Consider the following 13201-nt stretch of genomic DNA (forward strand, 5'->3'; position numbering starts at 1 on the left):
CAACACATTTGTGACACTAGACACTTGACTGACAGGATTGAATTGCACATGTCCAACATGTGACTGACATGATACACATATGATTTACGTGTGATCAACACGTGTAACACGTGACCAACACGTGACCAGAGTGTGACACATGACTGACATGATTGACGTGACACATTTGTGACACAACTGAAGTGATTGGCATATGACACCTTTGTGACATGTGACAAGTGACTTACAAGATTGGCATATGTCCAACATGTTACTTATACGAGATTGACAAGACGTGTGATCAACACGTGACTCGTGACCAACGCGTGACCAGAGCATGACTGACACGTGACTGACACAAGATTGACATGAATGACATGACACGTTTGTGACTGCCGTGATTGAATCGATTGGCATGTGACTGACACGTTTGTGACATGTGACAAGTGACTTACACGATTGGCATGTGTCCAACACATGACTGACACGAGATCGACACATGATCGACATGTGATCAACGTGTGACACGTGGCCAACGCATGATCAGTGACACGTGACCAACACGTGACCAACATGACTGACATGACTGACATATGATTGGCATGTAACTGACACGTTTCTCACAAATGACAAGTGATTGACATGATTGGCACGTGACCAACACGTGACTGACACTTGATCATCACGTGATCAACACGTGTGGCGCATGACAGACACCTGATTGACACACGACTAACATGTGACTGATGTGATTGACTCATGATCGTCACGTGATCAACACGTGTGTGACAGGTGTGCTATGTGACCATGTGACACGTGACTGACATGGCCTACATGTGACACGATTGACACGTGACTGATGCATTTGACATGTGACTGACTCGCAAATGACATGATTAGCACGTGACAAATACATAACACATGATTGGCACGTGATCCACAACGTGTATGACATGACTATCACGTGACTGGTCATATACGTGACCAACACGTGACCATGATTGACACGTGATTGACATGACTGACGTGATGACACGTTTGTGACATGTGACTGACACAATTGAAACATGATTGGCAGGTGTCCAACACGTGGCTGACACAAGATCTACACATGATGAACACGTGATTGTCACGTGATCACCTGTGTGACATGACCAATGAGACACGGAACATGATTGACACTTGACCAACACCTGATAGACACGTGATTGACATGCTTGACACATGACCAACACGTTTGTGACACACTGACCTGGTTGACAGGACTGGCACATGACTAACAGGTGACTGACATATGATCGACTTGTGATCAACACTTGTGTGACACATGACCGACGCCTGATTGACCCATGACCAACATGTATAACACCCGAACGACACAACTGGCACATGATTGACACTACTGACACATCGACACGACTGACACTTGACTGACACATTTGTGACACACAATTGACACGATTGGCACATGACCAACACAACCGACATGATGTGATCGAGTCATTATTGACACGTGACTGACACGGGTCCATAACCAACTCATGAGATACATAACCAACTCGTGTGACACGTTACACGTTTGTGACATGTGACCAACACGTGTGACGTGGCACATGACCAATATGTGTGACGGAAGACATGGACACATGCCCAACATATGCCCAACACATGCCTGACACGTGTGTGACATAAAAGTTATACCTTTGTAATTACAGTTTTAATTACAAAGGATACAACTGCTAAATGAAGAGACACAGGGTGAGGTCTGGGGGAATCCTAAAGCTTTTATGCCTTGTCTCCATGGAATCAGGGTACACCACCCTCCCAGCACAGCCCTGTGTTCAATAACCAGGTAGCTCTCCTGGACCAGGGTCCAGAGTTTGAGGTTTCATGATAGAGGCATGACTAATTCAATCACTGGCCACCTGGTTGAACTCAATCTTCAGCCCCTTTCCTGTCCCCAGAGGCTGAGCTGGTTCAAAGCCTCTAATCACATTACTTCATCTTTCTGGTGACCAGCCCACTTCCTAAATCATGTTTTCTCATTAGCATAAGCTCAGGTATAATCCAAGGAGCTCATAAATAACAGACTCTCCTGTTACTTCAGGAATCCCAAAGATTTAGAGTCTTCCTCCCAGGAACCTGGAATAAAGAGCAAATTCTTTATTATTCAACAGACTGAAACGCACTTTTATTATGGGAATTAGGTAGTCACAGGTGATTTTGGAAAGAATGGTCAGAGGAAAAATTAGCCAGACTGCTATGATTTATAACATAAATTAGGGGTATGCAAGGTGAGAAGTGTGTAAGAAGTTGATCACCAACAAGAACATAAAATGACTAGAGGTGCTGGAGTACAAAGCTGAGGTAAGAAGGATATACCAGTAACTTAGAAAATGCCTTCTTCCACCAGGAGCAATACTTAGGAGGTTGCTTTGTTGATGCAGTCTCATTTGAGTAATCCTATTGTTAGTGTTCTTAGACTCAATGTAATATTTAATGTGTCGGTCCTTCTTAAAATTATTCTCACTTACCTTTGATTTCTCCACATTCCAACTTACTTTACTCTTTCCAACATTTCCCTTATAACAAAGTCCTCATTGCCACTTCTTTATCTGACTTAATTATGCAGAAATATACAAGTCCTTCTGACTTAGAAAAGATTACGGACCTCTAATTTTGGTAATATGGTAGACTGGGTATCTTGGAACACCTCTTTCATTAAAAATATATATATATAGGAGAGAATTTTACAAACAGCCTTTTAAGAGTATGTCTGGACTCAACTAATCACCTAAGAGTAAAACAACCTGATAGTTAGCAATCAGAGAAATAAGATGGCAGAGATGCTTTCAGTTAACAAGAGGCTTTAGTTTTAACAGATGAGGAAGAATGAGGACTAAGACCTTGAGCGTGTGCTACTTGATTAGAACTGTAATTTCCACACTAAGACCCATAAAAGGGAAAGTCCCTCATTTAAAAGGTAGCTGGGGCAGGGGAGGAGAGACACCCACAAGTGAAGGAAAAAGCAAGCAAAATTTTCTTGGCTTGGGATCTTGAAGGGCAGGGACAGTTTTCCTTGAGAAGTTACAACAGTAAGCTTGGTTTCATGTGAGTTTGGAGTTTCATTTAACATTACCACAGAATCTATAAAACTTCAAGCCAAGAATTAATGTAAAGTTGTTCCAAGTTAGTAAAGCCCCTGGGATTTCTGGCAGAAGGAACAAAAATCCATGCCTCAGAAACACACCCTTATCCCATGTTCACAGAAATCCTGATGATAAAGTCTTGCCAAACATGGCCTTACAATCCAAATTATAAAACAAAGGAGGAAACAAATTACGAACAAAAGTAAACAGAAATGAAGAGTCAGTGAATTAAACGACCAAGAAGTACTATTGGCTATAGTGTATAAAGTATTATGTTCAGAGCTTAAAAGGCAATAGAAGATAAAAAACAGAAAGGAGATTAATCATACATGATAAGGGACAAAATGGGACTCCAAATAATTTTAAAATGTTTGTTTTAAAAGTCCTTAAACGGGATATTAGACAGAGCTAAAAAAAAAATGAGAAATTGGAAACAAGTTACCTAGGATGCAGCATACAAAAACAGCAATATGAAAGAGAACTTAGGACACATGAGGACTGGATAAGAGTGTATCATATATACAGTATACATAAGGTAAGGGGAAAAGAGTTGTCAGGACCAGAAATGGGGCAGAATCAATATTCAAATTAGATAATTATTCAGATTTTTCTAGAATAAAAATATGAATCAATGTTCATAAAGGACAATAAATCCAAAGCAAGGGAAAAAGTCTATACAGACACATCACAGAGACTAAATAACACATAGGAAAAATAAATTATCTAAGCATTCAGAGAGAAAAGTCAAATTACTTTCAAAGGATTACAATTAGGTTGGTTAGACTTCCCAAAAGCAATATAAAAGCCAGGAGACAGTGACATAACCTAATTTCAAAATAGTGATGGGGGGGAAAAAACAGTTGTAGACTTAGAATTTTATACCCAGAAAAACTATCATCATTAAAGTAAGACAGAAATAACCCTGATGGAATTTTGCTCCCGAACTTATGGAAGCCATCTTGCCTCCCTGTAGGGCCTGACAATGTAATATAGGCAAAAAGAAAAACTGGGTCCTTGTGATGCTTTTGAGCTCTACAACCTTAATGCCAGCCTTAATCGTGGATATCTGAGTCTCTTGAGGCATTCTCTTTACCAGTTTAAGTTTTTTTAATTAAGCAAAATGGAAAGTCAGTTAAAATAGAGTTATTGTTAGCATACATAACCCACCCCTCCCCCTAAAGATAATAACAAGTGTAGCTTGTTCAGAAAATGTGTGTGAAGGGGACCTTTAGGTAGAACCTGAAAATTAATACCTAGGAAGAAAAAATAATCAGTTAAGGAGTCTGTAGAAAACTATCTAAGACAACAAAAGGCAATGAGTTAAAAGCGGGCCTGGAAAACAGTCTGAACAGTGTGTGACTGCATTTATGTTTTTATGACAGTAAGTCAGTACAGTGTGAGAGAACTGGCAGGACGTAGTGCCTGGAGTTAACTGAGAATACTGGGACACTATCCTAATTGTTTTAAGAAAATCTAAAACAAACCAAAAAGGTTACAGGATGTCTGCAATGGACAACTACATGACTAAAAGCAGACTCTTCCAGATTAGCTGAATCTAGCCTTGAGCTCTTTTACAGCTTTCAAAGTTGTAGATAACCAATAGCAATGCAAAACAATTCTTGCCTATAAACATGCAAATGAATTCTGTCTATTGGAGTTTCAACTGACTCCCCCATAAAAAAGCCAGTTTTCTGTTTTAATTCACTTCAACATACCTTTTTACTTTGTATAAATAAGTGCTTTTCTGGATTCAACTTTGAACCAGTTGTAATATCTGTCTGGTTCTCTCACTAATAAACTTGAAAAAAATTCTTAAACATGGATGTATATAAAACTCATGATTTTACCCTTTATGTTTTAACACCAACAAAAACAAGGCAATATTTCTAAAAGAAACTGTATTTCTGAGGTTTCCTTAAACAAGTTGTAAGGTTTTGTTCTGAACCAGCTTCTTAAACTAATCACAAAATTACAGATTTCACTGAAATATAGTTTGTTTCATTTAAGATGCATTATGTGATTAAATCTTACAAATTATATTCTAAGAAACAATCTAATAGGAACTCCCTCAAATCTGCAAAAAGTAACTGCTATGTATTTTAATGTTATATTAAATCACATGTAAGACAATGATATCCTTAGCATATTAATTGGAGCAAGATAAAAGACTTCTTTTGCCTTTTACAACATACTCTCAGAAGACTCACTGTATGGACAATATCTCAGAAATACCTTCTGCTTATTACTCAACAACAACAAAAAAATTGCAAATGTGTGCAATTGTTATAGTGAGCTTAAGTGAATTTTCCAAAAGGTATCACAGGCAAAAAAAAAAAATTGTGTATAATATGCGTTGGAATGAATGTCCATCTACCAAATTGTATTGTCATCCCTAAGAACTTTTCCAAATGTGCAAAATTTACTCAAATTCTTAAGTTGTAAATCCTTTGCTTCTTTATGCCTTCTCACCACCCTTGCAACTGATTACCTTGCCTCTACCACAATTGAGCTGTCTGGAGAAGAGGAAGGAGTCAAGGGGGAAGCACAAGATCCAGGGGAAAGTTTTGTGGTCATTAATGGTTCCTGGACCACAAGTTTCACTACCTTAAATACCATTTATCCTTTTGTTTAAAGGCAAATCAAAATATTTCATTTGGTCTATGAAATTCTTACACAGTTTTAAATTTAAAGTGAAATTCATGTTGCAGAAGGAAGAGATGAAGTTAGGGAAAATTTCCTACGGCAATTCAAATACACATGGGTTATTGAAGTTATAGACTGTCTTTCCTAAGTAGGTTTTAAAGGGGAAAAAAAAAAAAAGCTTCTGGGCACCCAGATGGCTAGGAAGGCTTGCCTCCTGTTGGCCTATAATCTTAAAGGAAACTATTACAAAGATGTTATAATTCCTCTTAAAATAATACCCTTTAAGCACTTAGTATTAATACCCTTTAAGCACTTAGTATTAATACCCTTTAAGCACTTAGTATTCTAATAGCTAACATAATTTCCAATCCTAAAATAACCTTACAAGTATTATTTCTTATATTTTCACAGGTAGGGAAAATGGACTCAGAAAGTTAAAAACACGACATCACTAGTAAATAAAAAGACAGATTTGGACCTAGGTCTGTCCAACTTCATAGCCTATTTCTATTATATAATACCATCGCTTTGCAATAAATTTCACTAAGTCTCCAATTTAGACTGCAAAAAAGTTTAGTATCTATTACCATATTTATATAATTTTACTTGGTAATAGAAGGAAAAAATAAACATGCTCCAAAGATTACAATAGGTCTTTTGCTATCCTGTGTTTATTTTGGTGAAGCAAATGGAAACAATTGTCATCTCAAGATGATTTACTTTAAGGGCTATGAAAATCTTATATAGTATATACTAGAAAACAAACCACTTCGAAACTAACACAAAATTGAGTACAATGGACCATATTATACATATCCTTTACTTCTGAGAGATTTCTCTGGCATTTTTAATATAACTGCCTTTTAATTTTCATTAAAGTTTCATTTATATCTATACTGTAATAACATTAATACATTCTTCTCCAAATACCTCATATCACATTATGGTAGATGACTACAGCAAAAGATATGCTCCAGAACAGTCTCAATCTATAAAGTTACTACAACAAATCACCATAACATCTTTAGGTCATCATGCACATTTTAAATAATTTGACATTTAAACAGAATTGAATCAAAATTCAGCAAATGAACCACACTACAGTGCTTGTCCCTTCTATCTAGACTCAAGTAAAAAGACTTACCCCGTGTTCCTTAGCAGCTGTGACAACTTTAAGAAGGACACCTTCCTCAACAAATGGTCTCACAGCATCATGGATAATCACCACTTCTGGCTTAGAGAGTTTAGAGTTGATCTGATCCTCTGCCAGTGCTTTTAGTCCATTGAAAATTGACCTGTGGCGGGTCACTCCAGCTTTGACCAGTGAGATGCGTTTATGCTGATACTTCTGAATAATACTTTTCATTACTTCCATGTTCTCTCCAGTTACTGCTACAACAATGTCCTTTATCCAACATACTCTAAAAGGAAAGTATATGTACAATTCGTAAATTAATTCTTAGACAACTAAAGTGAGTAACAGAAAACTGAATCACTAGTATTAGTATATTTACATAGGGAGATTAAAAACTGCAAGTTAATAAATCAGTTTTATGCATTCTTGTTAGGTCCAGTAAAGAGGTTGATGAAAAAGAATCAGTGAGCATTTAACACTGTAGCTCTAGATAGTGTTTCATATTACATAGAATATCTTACATGATATAGTAAATGTACACAGTATATAGTACTACCAGATGTCATTTTTTACTTAAATTTGAATAATTAGAATATAGATTGTATGAAAAAATAGTCTATAGTTGGGATATGCTTTTTAATTTTTCCAAATACTTTTCCCTTCAATGAGACAATTGAAAGCACTTTTGAGATCTAAAAGTTGACTGTCTCTTTCAAGAATTCCACCGAGTTGGCAGCCAACCACTTGAATACCAACAAAGCTGGAAAACTTAGCTAACACAAGCCTTGCTAAATACGTACCTTAAATGGGAGAAACCGTAATAATTAATATTGTAGCAATAAGGCTTAAGTGGAAAAGCTTACAATTCATGAAATAGGATTGTTCTATTGAGTCATATACAAAGCATTAAGCAATGTTTCTCTTGTAAAACATTTTCAAGACAGAGTCTCACTCTGTGCCCCATGCTGGAGTACAGTGGCACCATCTCAGTTCACTGCAACCTCTGCCTCCTGGGTTCAAACGATTCTCGTGCCTCAGCCTTCCAAGTAGCTGGGATTACAGACACCCGCCACCATGCCCAGCTAGTGTTTGTATTTTTTTAGTAGAGATAGGGTTTCACGATGTTGCCCAGGCTAGTCTTCACCTCCTAACCTCAGGTGACCCACCCGCCTCGGCTTCCCACAGTGTTGGGATTACAGGCATGAGCCACCAAGCCCAGCCTGTAAAACATTTTCTTGAAGGTACTGACATACTAGACTGCAAGTAGTCCACATTACTGAGTTGCTGCTGCATAAGAGTCTGGCAGACTTGTCTGGAACACCAGTGCTAATGGAGGCAAGCATCACTGTAGACTCAATATACCAGAGCCCAAAAGCCCAAACCAAGACAACGGTCTCTGACCCATGATACCAATTCTGAACAAAGACTTAATTTTTAATTCTTAGCCTATGAGATCCTATACTTTCATGCTAAAACAGTTAAGTCTTTTTTTTTTTTTTTTTTGAGACGGAGTCTCGCTCTGTCGCCCAGGCTGGAGTGCAGTGGCGCGATCTCGGCTCACTGCAAGCTCCGCCTCCCGGGTTCACGCCATTCTCCTGCCTCAGCCTCCCGCGTAGCTGGGACTACAGGCGCCCGCCACCACGCCCGGCTAATTTTTTGTATTTTTTAGTAGAGACGGGGTTTCACTGTGTTAGCCAGGATGGTCTCGATCTCCTGACCTCGTGATCCGCCCGCCTCGGCCTCCCAAAGTGCTGGGATTACAGGCGTGAGCCACCGCGCCCGGCCCAGTTAAGTCTTTAGAATATTTTTAAAGATATGGAAGGGCCTGAAAATTACTGCATAAAGATTACCTTTACTGAAAAATGAAGTTAACATTGGGTGTAATGTCTCCTACCTCTTGTTATCGAACAGACCCTTTCCACAACCCAAAACCCCATTCTGCCTGTAGCTAAAACAAGACTACACTGATGAACAAAACCAAGAGCTACTTTATAGGTGACACTGCCTTTTCATTTTAAGCCCATTTCTTTAATATTTATTAGGCACCGATACATTATCAGCATCAGCCGGGCATGGTGGCTCATGCCTCTAATGCCAGCACTTTGGGAGGCTGAGGCAGGTGGATCACTTGAGATCAGGAGTTCAAGACCAGCCTGGCCAACATAGTGAAACTCCGTCTCTACCAAAAATATAAAAAATCAACCAGGTATAGTGGCATGCAACTGTAATCCCAGCTACTCGAGAGGCTGAGGCAAGAGAATCACTTGAACCCAGGAGGCAGAAGTTGAAATAAGCCAAGATCATGCCACTGTACTCTAGCCTGGGCGACAGAGCAGGACTCTGTCTTTAAAAAAAAAAAAAAAAAAACTTATCAGCATCGAGGATACAATAGAAATAAGCACTCAGAACTTACAGACATGAAACAAAAACACCGATCAACAATTGCAAGCTGTGATTAAACACAATGAAGAAGTCCACGTTCAAGACAGCATGTAGGCTGAGTAGCTAAACAGTCTGGAGAAGGCTTTGGGGGCATTCTGCAAGAAAAGGGAGTTTGCACTGAGACACAAGGGATGGGTGGCAGGTAAGCAGGCAAACAGGCTAGGAGAGAAGGAGAGAGGACTGGTCCAAGTAAAGGCCATGGCAAGGTCCTCATGGGCTGGGAGGAAGCGTAGCTGGAGTTCCCCGAGCAAGGAGAAGGCCCCATGCAGAGCCTTGGAGGCCCAGGCAGGAGGTGGGCAGAATCCTAGGGGTTTTAAACTTTAATCCTAAAAAGAGGATAGGCAGCCATAGAAAAGCTTTAAGCAGGTAAGTGCAGTCAGGCCAAAAACCAATACTCACTCATCACATTCTAATAGGAGTTTTTGGTAAACATAATAATGTACCCAGAAAGATGTACACTTTCTTACTCATGAAACATGTGACTATGTTACCTTAAATGGCAAACAGGACTTTGCAGAGGTGATTAAGGATTTTGAAATATGGAGATGGTCCTGAATTATCTAGGTGGATCCAATGTAATCACAAGAGTCCTTATAAAGGAAAGGAGGTCGCAGGAGAGTCACTGGAGAAGATGTGATGACAGAAGCAGATGTCAGACTGATGCAGGGCCTCAAGCCAAAGAGCATGAGTGGCCTCTACAATTTTATTTTTTGAGACAGAGTCTCACTCTGTCACCCAGGCTGGAGTGCAGTGGCACAATCTTGGCTCACTGCAACCTCTGACTCCCAAGTTCAAGCAATTCTCCTGCCTCAGCCTCCCAAGTAGCTGGGATTACAGGCACCTGCCACCACACATAGCTAATTTTTGTATTTTTAGTAGAGACGAGGTTTCGCCATACTGGCCAGGCTGGTCTCTAACTCCTGACCTCAGGTGATCCACCCACCTCAACCTCCTAAAGTGCTGGAATTATAGAATTGAACCCCATGCATGGCCAGCCTCTAGAATTTAGAGAAAGGCAAGGAAATGGATACTCCCCCAAATCTTCCAGAAGGAATACAGTTTTGCCAACACCTTGACACAGCTCAGTGAAACTAAATTGAGACTTCTGACCTCCAAAATTGTAAGAGAATGTGGTTTTAAGCCATTCAGTTTGTGGTAGTTTTTATAGCAGCAATAGGAATCACAAGAGCATAAATTTTACTCTGGCTGCAGGGAGGAGAAAGGATTCAGCAAAGAGAGAAAGGATGCAGAGAGACCAGGTAGGAGGTAGCTGCTGTAATATGGGCAATGCAATGATGGTCGCCTGGGTACTAGGTGGAGCTTGTATATGGCGTTTTAGAGATAGTCTATTCTAGACGTAATCATCTACATGAGTCAGGAAGAAAAAGTAGCAAAATAAGACAAGTATCACATAATAATAGCCAATATAAATTAAGCACTATGTCTTAAGCATTTTTTATATTTTAGCTCTTGCAATCTTTACAATACTTCTACACGATCTCTCATACAAGAGACAAAAAGATCCGAATATACAAAGACATTACATTACTTTTTTCTATACTACCATCTTATTCTAAAAATGAAGCAATAAGAAATTTTTACCATTTTTCAAGATAATACAACATTTCATTTTATTTCCTCTTCTAGAATGTAGGCTCCATATAGAGACAATGTCTGTTTTGTCCATTGCCTTACACCTAACTCTTAGTGGGTGCTCAGTACATTATTTGTTGAAAAAATGACTAGTCAATCTCATCTACTGGAGGCAGTATAACATCTTACAACACAGCATAGTCTCAAGGACTGTGAAAACAAAGGAGGCTCTCATTACCCTGACTAGCTACAAATATATAAATAAATCTAAGAATGAAAACAGCATTCCCTATGCAGTGTGATTTTGTTGATTGTTTTGTTTCTAGGTATTTGACCCTCTGCTCTGGTTTCTAGGTCCTAAGGCTCCTTGAGAGCTGGGATTACTTTCACGTTTCACACACCTTGGGAGGATGTGTATCACAATAAAAAATAATTCACTTCAGAACTCCAAAGAACAATCTGCAGTAAACTGTACAGGCAATGAAAGTGATTCTGGAATAAGACTAAACGTGGGTTGTTCTTTGTTTTGTAGCCCATTTCCTAGGCCTTTAATTGCAAATTTAGCAATTGCAGAACTTACACTGCACTCACAGTTTCAAATTAAAGTTATTAGCAAGTGGTGAGTGACAGTTCTTCAATCCCTCTTAAATGTGGGATTTCCCAAGATTCTGGCTCTACTGCCACAGCTGTGACCCAAACGGTCATCTCTACCATAATTTAACTGCACTAGCCCCTCAGCTGTTTCCTCTTACTCTTCTTATCCCAATACAATCCATTCTCACCACTTCTGGATGATCTTTCTCAAGCACAAATCTGAGGTCATCCCCTGCTGGCTCTCGAGCAAGACCCTTCAAGCCCTGACCTCAGCCTACTTCATGCACATCACTTGGTCTCTTCCATGCCCTCTTACTCACATACCCAACTACTCCCTGAAGGGAAGGCATCTCTCATACTCAGGTATTTGCATGTGCTGCTTACCTGGCCTCTCAACACTGTCCCCATCCCTCTCTCCTCCCTAACTGCCCCTACTCCCCGCCAGCCCTGCCCGAGTCTTTCATACTCATCAGTTCTGAGTTCAGAGATGGCTCCCTCCAGGAAGCTTTCCCTGACTGCCATTCTGCATACAACATCCCTGCTTCTCAGCTTGCAGAGTGCTTATACATGTAGAACCCTAAGGACTATACTGCACTGTTTATAACTTTATCTTCCTCACTAGGCTGCCAACTCATAGAAAGCAAAAACTATGTCCCAGAACTTAGCACATACTCGACTTTCAGTAACATAGTAGAAATAACACCTAAGATATATGGAATGTTTGCTAGGTACCAGGCAATCAATGTGTAGAATATTTCGCCTGCAATATCTCAATATCCATATCAGCTCTATAAAGCACATTATCATCATCTCAGCTTTACACATGAGGACACAGGCAGTAACCTGCTCATAATCACACAGCTCAGAAACTAAGGGACCAAGCTGTGATCTCCAGTCTGACTTTGGAGTCTATAACTTTAGCCTCTGTAAATAATGCACCAACACTGTCTCTGAGAGGAAGGTGAAAAATACAGGAGAGAAAAAATCATTTTGGATCATTGCATCTACAGCACTTCATTTATATTAAAGTTGAAACACATAATATTCCTGCTTTTATAGTCAAAAGCGCTGAAGTTTCTTATAATTTCTTGTAACTCAGGCAGAAGTAGGCATTCTTTCATGTGTTCCTTTAGTCATTTAACAAACATCAAGTATGTATCAAGCATTTGTCAGGCACTATACTAGATACTGATGAGTCAGTGACGAGCAAAGACTGACAGAATTCCTAACTTCTCAACCACATGTCAGTAAGTATCTGTTAAATAAATAGAGAGGAGAATGCTTGAATAATTAGGCATAAAAACTGCTCTTAGATTTATAGGAAGCTACTAAAAGTATTTCATATATACTTCAGCTGTTTATTAGTGTGACATGTTCACTTTTTAATATAGGAGTTATAAGTATGTGTTCAACTAAATAAGTAGTATTTTTAAAGGAAAGATTACAACTTGTCCTCTAAACTATTCGCCTGTCACTTTTCATAGTATATTCTACCAGAAAAAAATGGTTAAACTTTTAAGGAAATCAGTTTGCTACTTTTTAAAGAAAATTTACATTGACTTAAATGTTAAAATATGATGAAGAATTAAGAGGAAGATAGGATAACATTTGACATAAAGTAGTCATTCAAGTATCTATTCAATGAATTAACTCCCAATTTTACTAG

At 39.1% G+C, this 13201-nt stretch overlaps 1 protein-coding gene across 3 annotated transcripts in view; it reads right to left on the minus strand.

Moving 5' to 3' along the window:
- Positions 1 to 13201, minus strand: part of CRPPA (CDP-L-ribitol pyrophosphorylase A) — a 330476-nt gene that overhangs the window by 307568 nt on the left and 9707 nt on the right. For all 3 annotated transcript variants that reach the window (XM_019030382.4, XM_031012648.3, XM_055347369.2), the window contains exon 2: positions 6916 to 7192. In XM_019030382.4, the coding sequence (XP_018885927.3) occupies positions 6916 to 7192 (277 nt within the window). The remainder of the gene's footprint in view (positions 1 to 6915; positions 7193 to 13201) is intronic.

This window comes from Gorilla gorilla, chromosome 6 (genome assembly GCF_029281585.2).
Source record: "Gorilla gorilla gorilla isolate KB3781 chromosome 6, NHGRI_mGorGor1-v2.1_pri, whole genome shotgun sequence".
Taxonomy (NCBI): domain Eukaryota; kingdom Metazoa; phylum Chordata; class Mammalia; order Primates; family Hominidae; genus Gorilla; species Gorilla gorilla.